Source organism: Chinchilla lanigera, unplaced genomic scaffold (assembly GCF_000276665.1).
Source record: "Chinchilla lanigera isolate Chin_1 unplaced genomic scaffold, ChiLan1.0 scaffold00070, whole genome shotgun sequence".
In the NCBI taxonomy this organism is placed as follows: Eukaryota; Metazoa; Chordata; class Mammalia; order Rodentia; family Chinchillidae; genus Chinchilla; species Chinchilla lanigera.
Window position 1 is genome coordinate 7,741,051 of NW_004955471.1, and position 18,192 is coordinate 7,759,242.

At 40.9% G+C, this 18,192-nt stretch overlaps 1 protein-coding gene across 4 annotated transcripts in view; it reads left to right on the forward strand.

The window, feature by feature from the left end:
• Mnd1 (meiotic nuclear divisions 1) overlaps positions 1 to 18,192 on the forward strand; it is a 66,980-nt gene that overhangs the window by 39,089 nt on the left and 9,699 nt on the right. For 2 of the 4 annotated variants that reach the window (XM_005400922.1, XM_013522899.1), the window contains exons 5-8: positions 878 to 952; positions 4,676 to 4,790; positions 13,720 to 13,764; positions 16,734 to 16,859. In XM_005400922.1, coding sequence (XP_005400979.1) covers positions 878 to 952; positions 4,676 to 4,790; positions 13,720 to 13,764; positions 16,734 to 16,859 — 361 coding nt within the window. The remainder of the gene's footprint in view (positions 1 to 877; positions 953 to 4,675; positions 4,791 to 13,719; positions 13,765 to 16,733; positions 16,860 to 18,192) is intronic. The other 2 variants (XM_005400923.2, XM_013522898.1) reach the window with 1 other exon arrangement.

An 18,192-nucleotide genomic window follows, 5' to 3' on the forward strand; every position in this document is an offset into this window, starting at 1 on the left:
CAGCACTCTGGGAGTCCAAAGCAGGAGGAACAAAAGTTTGAGCCCAGCCTGGGCAGTTCAGTGAGACAAGTCTTAAAAATACAAAAGTGCAAAGTTCCTAGGTTCAATCCCCAGTACTGGAAAGGAAGAAAAAGGAGGAGAAGGTAGAGAGGGAGGGAAGTAAAAGAAAGAGTTTAGTCAGAAGTAAAATGAAATTTGAGAGAATTTAGATAAAATATAATTTCAGGGGTTTTTTTCTGTTTTTTTTGTTTTGTTTTTTTACACTGCTAGAGATCAAACCCATGCTCTTGCCCATTATAGACAAGTGGTCTACCACTTAGCCACATATATCTCTAGCCCTTTGTACTTTTTATTTTGAAACAAGTTCTCACTAAATCTCCAAATTGCTCAGTCTGGGTTTCAACTTGCAGTCCTCCTGCCTGCTCTAGTGCTGAGATTATAAGCATGTACCACCACGACCTGCGTGAGGTAGAGAACTTAATATGTGAAGACTATCCAGAAAAGGCAGAAGATTGTTCATTTTCTTGTATAAGAAAATACTCAAAAGTTTTTCAGTCTGTTCCAATAATTCCTTGTCCTTGGGTGTTTGTTTTTGTCTTTTCAAATTAAAAAGCTAGTTCCTGGTTTAGTTTCTGTGGTGTGTGTGTGTGTGTGTATGTATGTCTGACATAGAACTGGGCCCAAGACAAGTTCCATTTTGTCTTCATAAACTCTGTGTCAAGAAAGTTCATTCAGGGGCTGGGGATTTAGCTCAGCGGCAAAGCGCCTGCCTGGCAAGCACAAGGTCGTGAGTTCGGTTCCCGGTACCGGAGAAAAACCAAAAAAAAAAAAAAAAAGAAAGAAAGTTCATTCATTTTACTTGTTTTTGATTCTCTAGTTGTCTGAAGGAAGCCAAAAACATGCAAATCTACAGAAAAGCATCGAAAAAGCAAAAATTGGCCGACATGAAACGGTAAGTTTCTGTAGATATTTAATAATGACGTCTCTAAACAGATGTGTAAGATCACAGAGCTTCCCGTGAGGAGGGCGCGTGTGATACCAGAGGGCAGCGGATCACAGCACAGGACCCAGGACGTGAATATAGTATCCTTGTGGCCTTGCAGTATTTTCTAGTTAAATGAGCATTGACTTATTTTATCTTTGAAAGTGCAGTGTGTTTTAAAGTATTATGTTAGAGATTTTTAAGAATGACTTTCTACTGTCATCATCTCAAGAATGGATTTATTAAAAAATACTTTTAAGATACTGAAAATCAACATGAACCACTAAGCTTTTCACCTAGGCCTCTTCATCCCTGGTTGGAAAGAAAGGGACCCGAACTTGCTGCGCTGTGGCAAGGAACACACTGCAGGGTTGTGATGGCTTCGCTGGTTGGTAGTCAGCACAGTCACGGGTAGACCTGGAGGATGGTCATTTGTGTAGCATATTAAATTAAATTAAATTCTGGCCACAGCCCCAAACTGTTACAGTTTCTTCATTGACTGAAGTAATTACCATTCTTTATTTGGCCCTCTTTCTTCTTTAACACCGGCAATAACTTGCAGAAGCACCGTCAGCAAATGGTGCCATACGTGTGCCCCAAAGCTGTCAGCCAGTCCACTGAGTCACTCAGTCCACCGGAACAGTGCAGCTGGGGGAAAACCAACCAGCAAAGCTAGCTGGACCGTCTGGCTGTCAGAGGGAGGTAGTAATTTGGAAAAGCCCCTAAAATAGATGAAGTCTTGCCAGCCAGTATATTTCCAGAAATACCTGCCCGTCTGCGAGGTATTGTCCTTGTGATGTGGTGATGCTGCTGAAAGCTAGCTGGCAGGGACACTGAAGTCCCTGTGAGCCAGGCCAGTGCTTTCCTACATCCATTTCATACATTTATTAAACCCTGCCAGCACACCAAGGAGACCGTACCAATACTGTGTACATTTTACATTTGGGCAACTAGAGCCACAGGGGGTTCAATCATTTTGCAAAGATCTCAGTGCCACCAGGTGTGGTGCCGCACACCTGTAATCCCAGCACTCGGGAGGCTGAGGCAGGAGGGTGGTTGCAAGTTTGAGACCAGCCAGGGCTACACAGTGAGCTCAAGGCCAGCCTGAACTGCATAGTGAGACCCTGTCTCAAAAAGACCCCCCAAAAAAGACCTGTCTCAAAAACAGACAAAAAAAAAATCTCAGTGCCAGAGAGTGAGATGGCATCAATTCAGAGTGTGTGCTTCTCCTTTCTTCTTTAGCCTCTTCTGTTCTCTCTTTGAAGCATATATAATTTGGTGTTGACGGCAAATAATGATCACTCACTTACACAGTAATCCTTCACCTATTGCAGGAGTTACGTTCCAGAGACCCCAGCAATAGGTGAAAATCTGCAAAGTAGTGGTGTTATATTTATTTTATTACTTACATGTATTTTAAGGCTTTATAAACTTTTCCCACACTCCTGTGCACCTTCCCTGGGAGACCCTTCTTCCCAAAGCCTCGGCTTCCAGCTGGAGCAGCCCACCTGGGGACCCCTGGGTGAATCAGAGTCTCAGCTCTGAGGGCAGGAGGGGAAGAGGGGGCAGGTGGGGATGGAGGACGGGAGCGGGCCGGGGAGTGGGGTCAGGACCCAGCTGATCCATGCCCAGCGCCCAGCCCACACCGCTTGCCCAGCCCAGGCTGGCTTGTAGAGCGGGACAGGGGGCCAGGGGCGGTGCCATGCACCCTGGTTGCCTATAAGCAGCACCCACCCAACTCGGGTCCGCTTGCAGCCAGTGGCTCTGCCAGGCTCAGGCTAGTGGTAGTGGTGTACTGCATTTCCACTGTATACATTACAATATTCATCCACTGGTGAAATACATACTGTACAGTATTTTATTTCAATTTAATATTTTAATATGTTTAAATTAAGATTGTTTTATATTTTTATATGGTTTAAAGTTTTTAGGCAAAAGCAATTAAAATCATAAATATTATATAAATACCTGTATACCACAAAATGCTGCAATAGAGCGAAAACTTCGTGATACAGTTAGATTTTTTTTTAACCTGAGATACAGTGAAGCTGTAATAAGTGAGCTGCAATATAGCGAGGACGACTTTATTCTAGTTTTAAATCTATGCTATGCTAATACAGTACATACTTACTTTATGGAGCTGTGTACATTAAGATACAATTACATTGGGTTTCTCAGTCACCGGAGCCGTGGTTCATGTACTCAGTAGGCACATGCCTTAGAGAGTGCAGGTCTGGAACATGGCTAGCCTTGCAGAGAGCTCTGTTGGACCTTACTTCTCAAAGCATGCTGCTCTGTGTAAGCTCGCTCCTCTGCAAATGCCGGCAGAAGGAATTTTTCTTCACTTTGGAACCAAAGGGAGTAGCCAAAGGCAAGTTAGAAAAATATAGTACAAAAATACAAGGTAGCAAGGAACCTAAGTAGGATTTGGGCCACTTGGACTTGGATTTTTGTGTTAGGTTTTTCTTAAAATTCTTTACCATAATCTTTGTCAGCGTTCAATTTGTGTTTCGGGTTTCCCAACTATCAATTGAATACCCCTAGTACTATGACTTCTACCTGTTAGAACTACAGCTAAAAAATTCAAATGGTGTTTATTGGATCATAATGTATTTAAAAGATTTATTCTGGCTTACCCTTAAGGAAAATGGTAGGCCTCAAGGTATAATTCTGTTAATTCTGATATCTTTAATTATTAATAAAAATTAATAACCCTTTAAGTTTGAAAAATTATCTGGAACACTTCTTAAAGAAAAGTTGCAATAAACTATTACTTACATACATAAATACAGTTGTCTGCATTTGTGGTACAGTGGCAAGCATAGCTGCCTTCCAAAAGTAACACAGTCTTGTGAAGTTTTTCAAAACGCAGTATAATTGTTTTTTCTAATATACGACAACATGGTCATCTTTGAATTCATCCAGTTGTAATTGACAATCTCATCTATTTATGAACCTCCTATTCTACATGTTTATCTCCATTTTTCTATATAAATAGAAAATGCTTGAGGTTTCAAAGAAAGATAAGCATTGAGTTAGTTTCTACCCTGTGCCCATGTGTTTGCAGTCATCCTGGGGCCCCACAGGGGCCTGGTCTCGGGACCTGGGGATATCAGTCTGTGGATGCCTCAGTCCCTTATCAGTGGGACAGTATTTGCAGAGAAGCTGTGCATATCCCCTTGTACACTTTTTTTTCATTACCGAGGGTTAATCGTAGAGCCTTCACCTGGAGCTCCATCCCCAGCCCTTTTTTATTGTGAGACATGTTCTCGCTAAATCACTGAGTTTTCCAGGCTGGACTCCAGCCTTAGCTGGTGAGAGTGTTGGGTTATAGTAGTTTGCTCACACATCTTGCTCTTCATAAGCTTTAAATCATCTCTAGATTGTTTATAATACGTAATACAACATAAGTGCCATGTCGATACTTGTCATACAGTGTTATAACAGGAAATAACAAGAAAAAGTGTACATGTTCAGTAGAGATGTAAGTTTATTTTTGAATATTTTCAATCCTTGGTTGAATCTGTGAACACAGAATCTTCGGATATGGAGAGCTGACTGTATAAATATTGTATTAATGTAAAAAGCCTAGTATATATCATTGAGAAGAAATAAAGTGTTCATAAAGTGTATTGCTTTATAACATGTGGCAGTTTTTTTGTCTTAATTGTACATAAAATATTTTGAATTTAGGAAGAACGAACCATGCTAGCAAAAGAGCTTTCTTCACTTCGGGACCAAAGGGAGCAGCTTAAAGCAGAAGTAGAAAAATACAAAGAATGTGACCCACAAGTTGTGGAAGAAATGCGTAAGTTTGTACTGCACCTTGAGGGTCTGTAACTTAGACAGTGAACAAGATTTTGCATCTTTTGTTGCCTGGTAAGCACTCTCCATATATAGGAGAAAAGGAAGGCAGTTAAAATAGCATCGTGTACTATGTGCTGTAACTTTGTGTTTGTAGCATAAAAAGAAAATACTGTCATATTTTCAGTAAAGAGACTTAATGGTAAAGCATTTTAATACTGACAACTTTGAAATTAAGCATTTCAAAAGTAAGGAAAGTGAGTGGGATCAGAGGATAAAGACATAAAATATAAATTTAGGCAACTGAGAAGTCAGAGGAGGAGTTCATTTTGCCCAGCTATCTGGATTCTAGAAAGAAATCTACCATTACCTTTTAGGAAAAAAGATACCATAAATAGTAAGAGTTTGCAAGTTGCAAAATTTCTCTCCATGCATTGAATTGCCTTTGAAAATACAAGTGATTCCTGCCCCATTTTAAACAAGAGTTCCCAGCTCTTGAAATTTTATGCTTATATGTAATGATAGAAATTGGAACACTTAAGGAAATTAAAGTATGTGTAAATTTGTAGCATTTGATTGCTTGTGAAAATATGTGTAATTTTCATTTGTTTCTACTTTAATATGTCTCTAATTTAGGGAAGTTTACATAATGAAATTTAGAAAAACTGGTATTATAGAGTGGGATGGAAGGCTTTGAGAGAAATTTAAAATATTTGGTCCTGAAAATTTAAAATGTACCTGAGGGGCTGGGGATTTTGCTCAGTGACACAGCATCTGTCTGGTAAGCGTGAGATTGTGAGTTCGATTCCTGGTACCAAAAAAATTAAGAAATAAATAAAAATAAAATGTATCTGAGAATAGTTTGGTTACAGTTAAGCCAGGCTAGCCCTTGGTGGGATTTAGAATTTGAAAACATTGAAGCAGTTTTGTTAGCATGGTTCTACAGTTAAGCTTCAGTCTGAGACAGCCCCCCACTCTGCTCAACCCTAGGAGACGCAGTGCTCGTGTGCAGAGACCGTGCTTAGCAGTGATAGGCGCGGCCCGGAATCAGCTGATTCCCGAGTGACTGCACAGAGAAGGGCACAAGAACACCCTGAGCCAATCATTCTCTTCACATTAAATGTTTAGGGAAACACATCTTTCATGCTACCTACAGACATACTATCACCCTGCAGAAGAACTGCTCTCTCAGTCTGGTGCGACATTATCACTTTAACCTGATTGAAGGTTTTCACCAGTATCAGGTGAGCCCCAGTGAACCCAGCACATGTGGGAGGAGACAAGGTAGGAAGTTACTCCGGGAGGTTAGCTGGCTTGTGAGCCTCCGGGCATTACCTGCGTGCCTGCACTAGCACGCTTTGTGAAGGAGCACTGCAGTAGGTTTCCTGCTGGCGTTTGTACGCTCAGGTGACTGACTTTCAGGATCAGCATGGCTGTGCCCTTTGGCAGTTCATGACAAACCCCAGCTTTCCTGTCTCTAAATCTGATCTTTCATGCCTTACTCCTTGTGTGCCTTCCTTTTTTGCTTTTGTTATTTGGTTGTTTGGGCGTGAAGTTTTTTGTTCTGGTTTGATTTGGTTTTGCTTTTTGGGACGGGATCTCGGCAGCCTAGGCTTAAATTTGTGACCCTCCTGCCTTAGCCTCCCAGCTGCTGGGATTGCAGGCATCCACCACCACTGGCTTGCCTCCCTTCTTGATTGAAGTTTTGTGTAACCCTGGTACCGTTTCCTTGGATGAGCACCTCTACTTCCTGTCTCATTCCCTTCCTGCCTCATCCCATTTCTAGCCAGATTCAGTCAGCTTCCAAGTTTTCAACTCTGTGGTCTGCATGGAACTGCCACAGATGTTTCCTGGCAAGTGACCCCGACTGACCTCACCTCCATGTGTGACTTTCCATTCTCACAGTCCTTCTCAGATTGTGCTACCCTCTACCACTCAGGAGTCATTAAAACTTATTTGGCTTCTTACACTACTCTGCCCTGCACTGCTAGTGGCCACCACTGGGCCAGTTGGAGGTTTGGGCATGCACAGGGACCGAGAATTACGTAAGACTGATTCACCCAGTGGGAAAACTTACTTCAGGCGTGTAATTTAAGATACTGCCGTTCCTGCATCACCTCAGAGACAGGTAATAAAACTTGAAAGAAGGCATTTCAGGGTATGCAGAAGATTTTATGAAGTATGAAGTGGCATGTTTGAGGAGGAAGTTGTCACTGTGCAACCTCAGCTTACACCAGTTCCCCAAACTCCGGCACCATCATACCCCTGGAATTTAAAAGTTTGATAATTTACTTCCCAACCCCAGGAGCACATGCCAGCGTGAGTGAGTGTTATAAGGATACGAGGACTAAGTAAGTGGCGAGTAAATTTTCTAATTTTCAGTGAGTTAAGACTATTATTCTACATTAAGCTTTTTTTTTTTTTTTTTCTGAGACAGGGAGACAGGGTGTTACTATGTGACTCAGGCGGGCCACCTTGGCCTCAAACTCCAGGTGATCTCCCGAACCCTGAAATTAGAACAAATATACTTTTCCTTTTACTTCCTTAGTCCTCATATCCTGCATGATACTCACATCGGCACGTTTCCCGTGGGTTGGGAAGGGAATTACCACACTTGTAAATTCCAGGGGTACGACGGCGCCAGAGTTTGGGCATCCGGTGTAAAGTGAAGCTGCAAGGTTAACAGGCACGTGTCACCACACCCAGCTAGGCCTAGGTTATCTTTTAACAGTCATGTGCTCACGTGAAGTTGGATCTATACAATATTTGGATCCTGGAAATTTTATAATGATGGATCTGTTAAATTATTTTTTACTGGGAAATGAGAAGGTAAGGGTCTTTGCTCACTGGCTCTGTACAACTTTTTTTACTCCGTTAAAGAATATTATCTTTTTTAATGTACTTTAATTATAGAAAAAATTAACATTTCATACACAGCAGATGTATAGAATAATTACATTATTCCATAAATAAGGATGTAGATGTGTGGCAAGAATGTCTTTTATATGAAAAAGCGCTACAGTTAGGCTGGGATGTAGGTCAGTGGTGGAGCACTTACCTAGTACATATGAGGCCCTAGGTTCAATTCCCAGCACCACCAAAACAAAAATCGCTAAACTACCTTCAACAGGAAAAAAATCTGTCAAATTCTCCACAGCTGTGACAAGAATTTTTAGGCTAACTCCAGTTCATATTTTTATAGAGAAATGTCCAGTTCATCTGCTTTAAACTTTAGAACAGAAGCCGTAAAACTCCAAGTGCAGAACTTCTGCCAGTCCACGTAGAGTGGTGGGGGTTGGATTTAGTCTCCCTCCTTAAAAACAAACAAAATCGATAAAGCTGTGTTTTTAAATGTTCTGTATCAGTGAAGGACAGCGATTCTTGCAGAAGGCAAACAGCTGGAGAAGCCCTGTACTTGTCCCCGCTCCTGTCCCTGAGCGTGTCCTGGCCACGGCACAGGGGCCGCAGGCAGAGCCCTGCAGGCTGATCCCCTGAGTTGAGGAGATGAAACTGAGAGTAAGGAAGCCCAGCGTGAGCGAGCTCGCAGGACAGCGCACTAGAGGGAGGGTGCCAGCAAAGCTCCGGTGTGTCCAGTGGGGTCCCCACAAGGCGCTTGAGGACACTGCCCAAGGCTGGGCAGACGCAGTGGGATTCGAAGGGACGGTGCCAGGCACTCACTAAGGCTTCGAGTAGTACCCGTCTTTCACCAGCCAGACGGGGAGGAGGTATAATCAACAGGGCACTTAGCAGAGTGTACAAGAAAGTCGTGCCTTACAAGGAGGGAGTAACAGCTCTAGACTGAGCTCTTTTCTGACTGCTTACCGAGCCGTATGACCAAGACTTGAAAGCATCAATCGCCAGGTAGTGTAAGCACATACCAGAACAAAGCTCAAGAATATTTATAAAACATTAAAAAATCTAATATTCAACAAAACAAAACTTGTTATTTTTGGCATACAACTGAATATTACCAGGCTTGCAAAAAAGTAGGAAAACATCATTGAAAGTGAACAGAATAATCTTATCAATCCAAACTGGCCAGAAAATTGGAATTCGTAGGCCACCACATTAAAATAATTATGACTGTACTCCACATGTTCAAAAAGTAGAAAAACAGAAGCTATCAATGCCAAATGTCTTGATATGAAAACTATGATGTTTGACATGAAAAAGACAGTGGTTTGGATTAACAGCAGATTAGATTTTGCAGAAGGGCTCTTATATTCAAAGACATATCAATAGAAACTATCCAAAATGAAATAGAAGAAAAATTGAATATGAAAATGTCGTTCTTAGCTGGGTGTAGTGGTGTATGCTTGTAATCCTAGCATTGTGGGAGGCTGAGGCAGGCAAATCATAAATTCCAAGCCAGCTTGGTCAATTTAGTGACTTAACAAGACCCTGTCTCAAAATAAAAAGTAAAAAGGGGCTGGGTATATAACTCAGTGCAAAGGTCCTGGGTTCACCTCCAGTCTCACATACACATGCACACACAACTACCTCCACACACAGAGCCATCTGCGAGCTGTAGCACAGCTAATATATGTATAAGTGGAGTCTCAAAGAGAATTTGCTGGGCTAGAAAGATACCTGGAAAAATAAAAGCTAATTTGTTACAAATTTGGTGACAGGTACAAATCTAAGAAACTTAAATATTATAGTAATAGAAGCCAGAGATCCCCTTTTCACTAAATTGAGACAACTTTAAACTTTTACCTCTATTTACCCCTCCAAAGCCCCTTTTTCCAATGAAATTGTTGTTTTCAAATGTGGTTTTTTATAGATAGATAGATAGATAGATAATGAGGGATTTCATAGGATTTTTGCTATCATGTTAGGGCAAAGCAGATTATACCAGATTAAAGGATTATAAATTTTACAAATTGATTTGAATAGGATTTTGTTCTTAATAATGTCTGTAACACCCATATTATAACACTCAGGTTTTTATCTAAGTCTGTCATTGTTTATTTTGGAACTCAATTTGATAATAATAACCATAACCCTTTCTTCATATAGGCATGGCTTTGTATTATCTCTTACTTATTTCTCAATAATGCCTGTAAGAAATACTTATATTTCATCATGCCATTAGAATTATTCATAGCACTATGCAAACATTAGCATGATTAACTGTAAATATCCAGAAAGTAAAAGGAATAACTTATTTTAAAAGTAAAATTAGGGCTGGGGATTTAGCTCAGCGGCAAAAGCGCCTGCCTGGCAAGTGCAAGGTCGTGAATTCGGTTCCCGGTACCAGAGAAAAACCAAAAATAAAAAATAAAAAAAATAAAAGTAAAATTATAACTACATTATTTAAATAAGACCAGAGAAAATAAGTAACTAGTAGAAATTTAAATTCCCACAGAAATACTTAAAAGTAAATGTTAGAAGTACTCAAGAAATTTTCTTAAAAGTAAATGCCAAAGTTACAATAAAAATAGTAAATGAAGCATCTTTGAAAATTTGCCCTTCCATAAAAGCTCACAAAATTTGTTACGACTCTTTCAAAACTCTGGAAATTAACCAATGGCTTGCTAGCTTCATGAAAAATGGCTGACTCTCAGCAGGAAATAGTGAATTTTTGTAGTGTTTTGACTTGTGGGAGCGGTTTACACACTTGCGGGGGTTACCAGGGATGGAACTCAGGACCTGGCACTCGCCAGGCAGACGGTGTGGTGCTGAGCTCTATCCTCAGCCCCTGCAGCATATTTATAGAGTAATGCTGGGTGGCGGAAATGTCCATACGATTATCTTAAGTGGGTGAAATGAAGGTGTTTGATAAAATTCAACAGTCTTTTATTATAAAAAACATTCATCAAAGTAGGAACAGAAGTGAATTTAACCTGATCAAAGAGCATCTACAAAAGTCCACAGCCAACATCATGTTGAGCGGTGAAAGGCTGAATGCTCTCCCATCTGCGTCTACTCAGCACTTCTATTCAGCAGCGTGGCAGAAGCTTTCACTAGGACAGTGAGCCAAAAATAAGATGGAGAAAAGGAAGTAAAGAGCATTTATCTGAAAAGGAAGAAGTGGAATGGTCTTCATTTTTAGATGACATGCTCTTATGCATACATAGAACTCCTAAACAATATCCACACTGTCAGGATTTGTATCTAAATGTCCTCCCAAAGCCTCGTGCACTCATGGGGGGCCTTCGGCAGGTGACTGGATCGCAGGGCTGTGATGCTCAGCAGCAGGTTAGTCTACTGATGAGTCGGGAGCTGTGTGATTTGGGCAGTGCGGCCTGGGTAGAGAAGATAGGTCACCGGGCGCATGGCCTGGGAGGATTTATCTCTCCCTCCCCTTGGTTCCTCTCTGCTTCCTGCCTGCCCTGCCAGGCGCTGCTTCTCTGCCAAGTCCCACTGCCATACCGCCCAGCCTTGAGGCCAGCCGACTGCAGGCTGAAACCTCAGCACACGGAACCAAAAGAAACTTCTCCTCCTTAGCGTGTGGGTGTTGGATATTGTGTCTCAGTGACAAGAAAGTAGCTAAGATATAATCCCAACAAAAACTGTTAAAAGTAATAAGGTCAGCAAGTTACAAAATACAGAATCAGTATTTAAAATCTGTTTTGTTTTGCAGTACTAGGCCTTCACACTGAGCTACATCCCCAGACCTTTTTTTTATTTTTATTTGGAGACAGGTTTTGCTGAATTGCTACATTACCCAGCTGGGTTAGAATTTGAGATCCTATTTCAGCTTCCTAGACTGCAGGGATTACAGGAATAAGCCACAAGGCCTGGCTTTAAAAAATGGGTATTTCTGTATGCTAACAATAAACAATCTGAAAATGAAATTAAGGGGTTAAAAAAAATCCATGATTTTCCGTACTAACATCAAAATGCATAAAATCACCAGGAATAAAGTTGATCGAAGGAGAACTGTATTGAAAGCTATAAAACATTGTTGAAAAAAATTACAGATTTAAATAAGTGGAAAGACGTCCTATGTTCATGGGTTGAAAGATTCAGTATTAAGATGGAAGCACTTCCCAAACTGATCCACAGTTTCAGTGCCAAACATATCAAAGTCCCAGCTCCTTATTTTATAGAAACGTATAAGCTAATCTTAAAATTTATATGAAAATAAAGAAGAGCCAGGATGGCCAAAGGAATATTGAAAAAGGACAAGGTTGGAGGGCTCAAATTTCTTAATTGCAAAACTTATTTGTAGTCTATATTAATCAAGTCAATGTAGTACTGGTCTAAAAATAGAAATGTGGATGAATAGAATGGCATGGGATGGCACAGAGAGTCCACAAATAAACACAATTGATTTTCAACCATGGCAATGAAACCTTCAACTGGTAAAGAATGTTTTCAACTATTGGCGTTGGGTGCGGTTGGATCTCCACATGCAGATGAGTTAATCTGACCCCCACTTCACACCATACGTGAAGATTAACTCCCATGAGCTAACGATATAACATAAGATCTGGAACTATAAAACTCTTAGATGAAAACATAGGTATATATTGCTTTGGGCTTGAATTGGATACTGTTTTCTTGACTATGACATGAAAAACATAGACTACCAAAAAGTCTAAGTTGGATTTCATCAAATTAAAAACTTTTATAAGCTATCAAAGAGTGGGATTTACAATATTTGTAAATCCTGTATCTCACAAGTGTCTAATATCCAAAATATATAAAGTACTCTTATATTTCCACAATAAAAAGACAACCGAGTTTTTAAAATGGACAATGATTTGAACAAACATTTTTCAAAGAAAATATACAAATGCCAATACATACACAAAAACATGCTCAATATTAATTATTTGGAAAATTCAAATCAAAACCAGAATGAGATGCATCTTCACACTCAGGTTGGATTTTTTTTTTAATTAATGAAATGGAACTCTTACATTGCCAGTGGGATTGTAGGTACAGCCATATTGGAAAATAATTTATCCTTTGCCCAAAAATGACATAGTTAACAGGTGAGCTAACAGTTCCATTCCTGGATACATATCCAAGAGAAATGAAAACCTGTTCACAAATATTATGAAATTACTCATATTAGTAGAAACAACTCAAGTGTCCATCAGCTGGTGCACAATTTTTTGTTCCACAAAGGGCAAATCCACAGAGGTAGAACGTAGCTTAGTGGTTGATGGGGTCTGGAGAGATGGGGAATGTTGAGTAAATGCTAATGGGTTTAAAGTTGCCTTTTAGGTGATGAAAATAAAAATCCACTAAATTATATTAATATGATAAATTCTGTGGTAGGTAAATTACCTTTCAATCAAAAAATAAATGCCATCATTGTAAGCAATATATATGCATAGGTGCTCATGGCATTGTTATGTGCTGTACAGATAAACTTGAAAGACTGTGCACAAAGATACACTTAATAACAAGATACATATTTAAGTATAAATAAATGTGTGCTCCTAGAAGGCTACTTTTTTTGTTTGTTTGTTTTTGTCTTTTTGAGACAAGGTCTCATTATGCAGTTCAGGCTGACCTTGAGCTCATTTTGTAGCCCAGGCTGGTCTCAAACTGGCAACAATGCTGCCTCAGCCTCCCGAGTGCTGGGATTACAGGTATGCACCACCACGCCCAGCAAGGCTACTTTCTTAACCCTAATCTTTTTTAAGGTCAGATTTAAAGAAGTAACTACAGTTATGATAGACATTTTGGAGATAGATATTTTGGAAAGGGAAATTGTTCACATTGACTTTCTATTTATTGCTAATAGAACTGCAACTATCTAAAATTTTCTTGGGATTTTGACCAGGTGTATATTCCACTATTGGAGTATATTCCACAGTGTTATTCCACTATTTGAGCCTTTTTTCCCAAAACCATTGTGTGTGTTTTATAAAACATACATAAAAATTTTGTAGGAAAATAGAAATCTGTAAGAAAACAGGTAACTTTATGTATGTAAATAATTAAATTCAATTTTATATATCATTTTTTAGGTCAAGCAAATAAAGTAGCCAAAGAAGCTGCCAACAGATGGACTGGTAGGTATTATGACATTGCTAACATGCAGTAAGGCTTGTTCCCCATTCACGGTGATGTGAAATTCTGATGCCTTGGTGCTAGCTCTGTTCAAGAAAAGATATTTCTGGAAATGTATGCATTGGGTCATGTTTTTGTATATGAAATTTTTCAGTTACTTAGGGTTAGAATTATTTTTTTAATCTTATGATTCATTTTATAAAGGTATAGTTTTATAAAACAAGTAATTGCTTCCAGTTTAACTTTTGTGTAGCTTCTTCCAAGAGAAGTCACGTCGGCTAGTCATTTAACTTTCATATATATCAATGAAACATACAGTTGAAGTTTCTTATGTATTTTCATGTAAAATACACCCTTACGAGTTTAGTGGAACCTACAGAGAAGTTCCTGAGAACACTAAGAGCAGCTAACGCCGGCTGAGGCTGCTTGGAAGGTAACAGCGTGGGTGTTTGTGGCACCATCTCCACAGAAACCCTGCGAGGCAGGCACCCCTCCTCCCCTCGTTTTGAACACCAAGCTAAACCTCACAGTCCAAGGCCACGCACACTAGGCTGTGGACCAGAGTTAAATCCGGTGCCTGGCAGGCACAAGGTCCTGAGTTTGATTCCCCGTACCAAAGGAAAAAAAGATAAAGGGATGAATCCGGTTTTTCTGTTTCCAGAGCCCGAGCTCTTACCCACTGCTCCGTGCCATCTTCTGTGGCCTGCTTCCCTGCAGATGCGTATTAAACCATGTGCTAATGGGAGCGCTTTCAGATCTACCCCAGAGACATTCTGAGAAATGAGAATTAATGAGGCATTGGGTATGTGGCTTAGGGTTAGGAGAAAGTTAATAGATAGTGACTACTGTGATTAATTCTGTTAAAACCTGCCAGAAATTGTACGATGTTTTTTCAGTATTTAATTATAAAATAATGGTAATTGAATTTCTCCGTTCTGGTGAGAGTCTTGTAAAGGCTTCACGTGTGTCAGTCACCCTCGTTATGCTTCTGTGGGAGAATATGGGTGAGCCGGAAGCAGAGATAGAAAGTTTAACGTGACTTTGTGAAGTCAGAGGGATTAGTCCCTGAAAGGACAGGTTCTGTGCTAGATTTTCCTGATACTCTGGCCAGGCCTGTGTTTCACAAAAATCTTAAAAATCATTTTTTCTAGTCTATTTTAGAATTAAACAGATTGGTAAAATCAAATTGCCCCCTCCTTACCATCTTACAGGTTGTAATCTTAATTATTACAGTTAATTTCCCAAACAGTATAATGCTTCAGTAAAGAACAGAGGAGGGTTCCGAAGAGCAAATTTACATTAAAGAAAAGAGAATAATGAAGTCTGTATCTTACATGGTACAAACAAGCACTAAGTGCAGTAACACTGTGCGGGTTTGAGAAATAGAAAGCTTTGAGTGCCACAAGAGTAGCGGGGGGATTTGAAGTTAAAGATAGGACCAAAGTCACGAGGAGATTCCCGCGGACTTCTCAACAAGGCACGTCCGACAGCTGGAATGGGGTGTGTGCGCGCGCGTGTGTGTGTGCAGGGAGCCTGGCTTTGAGAGGAGTCCAAGCGGAGCGCGCGCCTGCCGTCCGACCCCTTGAACTTTGCCTACTTCCTCCTGTCCTCTGCGCTGCGCATAACCTGTGCCTCGCCCTGCGGGAGGCCAAGCCAGCCGTCTGTGAGCTCCTCCGCACGTCAGGCCTCCAGCAGTGCTCTCCTCCCCTCTCCCCAGTTCATCGGTGAACTCCAGGTGTTAAATAAACAATTACAGTTGTGTTCCAGGTCATCCCAAACTCCCCGAGTTATAATACGGTTGGCGGGGCGCCCCACCCCCACCCTGTGTTCTTAGCTGCAGAAGAACCTGGAACTTTTTAAAGCCTGTGGAAGGAAGATATTTTTAGTATAGCAGAAACAGCTGTTACGAACTGTATTTCCACTTGAGCTTACTACTTAGTCTTTCCAGCATAAACACATGTTGTGAAAAATGAAGATAGGAGATAGAGTGGATTACGCCTCTGGAAACCTCCCTGTCTTTAAAACAAATACTAAATTATCAGTATTACTTGTAGCTAAACATTATCGTATAGCTACCAGTTAAAAGTTGGTTTCCTTTTATATAATAGAGGCCTTAAAATGTGTCTAGAATTGAGTATATTTCTTGTTTAATAATTCAGTTTCTCGGGCTGGGGATATAGCTTAGCAGATAAGCACTTGCCTGGCAAGCCTGAGGTCATAAGTTCAATTATCGGTGTAAAAAAAGAAAAAAAAATTCAGTATCTCAGTTTTATAAAATGAAAAATCACCTCAGGATATGAATACAGAAATATGACATTCAGTGTTTTCTGACAGTACCTTTTAAATACAAGTTAGCAAATTACATAAAATCTTAATAGTTACGCTAACGGAGATACTCATTGCTTGTGTTGCGATGCTGGGTGCCGGCCCAGGGCCTGGCTCGTGGGCTGTCCCCTCTGTACCCTGCACAGTATGGCTGGGTTTTTGTAAGCGCACGAGAGGCGTCTTAATGTGTGGGGCGAAGATGCTGAGAGCCGCCTGCACGGCGCATCGCAGGTGATCTTTGAGCGGCCTGCTCCATTCTGTGCTGGTCACGCAGCCATCTAAGTTAGGAGGAGTTCTACCTGTCCTAGGGTTGCTTCTGTGAAAACAAAATCTTTCTGTATCCATTTATGAAAATGTCTGTATAACAAGAAGATTATCTGACAGCAAATGAATTGTCAAGCTTGTGGCTTGATCGTGTTAAACAGGACCTCCAACGGCCCAAAAATATCTGATGAAGCGCCTTCTTTGAATCGGTCCACTAGGCAGTGTTGCCAAGAGGTTGTATTTGTTGGTTCTTTTGTGCATTTTTAAATCTTGGAAGGCTTATAATAAGGTACTTTCTTGTCTTTACGTGAACCAGAAACTCCTTCCGGCAGAGGCTGTTGAATAGCCTCAGCTGGTGCTTCGTTTTCTTCTCCTGACCCAGGTTCGCAGTCTCTTCCCTGCAGTCTTTCAGTGGTGTTACCTGAGTTCTGTCATTTCCTGGAATTCATCGAGCCTGTCCTGAAAGCTATGCACATAATACTTCCTCTCTGTCTAACACACACATCAGGTCAGAATTATTTGGTAATAAAGTAATGATCTGTGTGTGTCTGTGTGTGTGTGTGTGTGTGTCTCTCTTTTTCTCAGCAGTTGGAAGACCTAGGTTCCTTACATTCTGAGACACCTGTAATACACGTAAAGCTTGTCTCCTGTAGCAGTGAGCCTCTGTAAGCGCTGCACTGTGATTGGCAGGAACGTACTGACTGCAGACGCTGGTAAAACTAAACAGAGTCCTGGGGCCTTCATGTTGTTTTAGAATTCTCACTTGTTAGGGAAGTGAAGATTTCTTTGAGATTGTTACAGAGGGCAAAGATTCATTTTAGTATCTTTTGACATCCCATTAGTCTTTAATGGAAAGAAACAATATTTCATTAGCAATATTTATTCTATTTGAGGAGGCAGTATACACTTTGGAAATAAACTTAAGTCCAGAAATGTCATTATTTGGAATTAAACTTCCTTAGGAACAGTACCATTAAAGAATGGCCAAAGCCTGTGTGTTAACTCGCTAATGACACCAGAGCAAAACGCCACAGAGTCCTTTAAACAACAGAAGTGCATTTCCTCCGCGTTCCGAACAGACAGCATTATCCATCCAACCTGGAGTGCAGAGCGAAGGTGTCAGCACGCCTCGGCTGATGTGAGGCCTCTCCCTGGCTTGCCGGGAGCTTTCCTCCTGCGTCCTCTCGTGTCCTTGCTCACTGTGGGTCCCCGGCGTCTCGGCATGCTGGACTTCGCTTTATTGTGAAGATAGCAGTCAGCTTGGATGGGGCCCATTCTAACCATCTCATGTTAAGTTAACCACGTTTTTAAACATCGTATCTAGTGTAGTCACGTGCTGAGGTAGTGGGGCAGGACTTCACACATGAGTAGGGGCACCAGAGGGTGACTTAGGCTGCCCACACTCACACCTTCATTATCACTACAAACCAGGGCTTAACAGTCCTCAGAATACCCTAAGGCAGGAAAACTTCTACCATTATTTTTCCATGTGCATAATACATTTTCATTATAAAAGTTTTATATGGCCAGGCATAGTGGCACATGCTTATAATCCCAGCACTCTGGGAAGCTGAGGCAGGAAGATCACAGTTTGAGTAGTTTAGCAACTTAGAAAGACCCTATCTCATAGTAAAGAATAAAATTTTACAAGTGCTGGGGATATAGCTCAGTGAGAAGATTTTGAGTTTGGTCCCTAGCCCAAAAAAAAAGGTTGTACATAAACATTAAAAAAATGTGTGAATGTGAGGAACTCCACTGTCCTCCCACTCCCTGGTGCTCTGTGAGCATGTTGGAGTTGTCCTGTACCCCGCAGCCTGCACATCATGCCCTTCCCAGTGTGT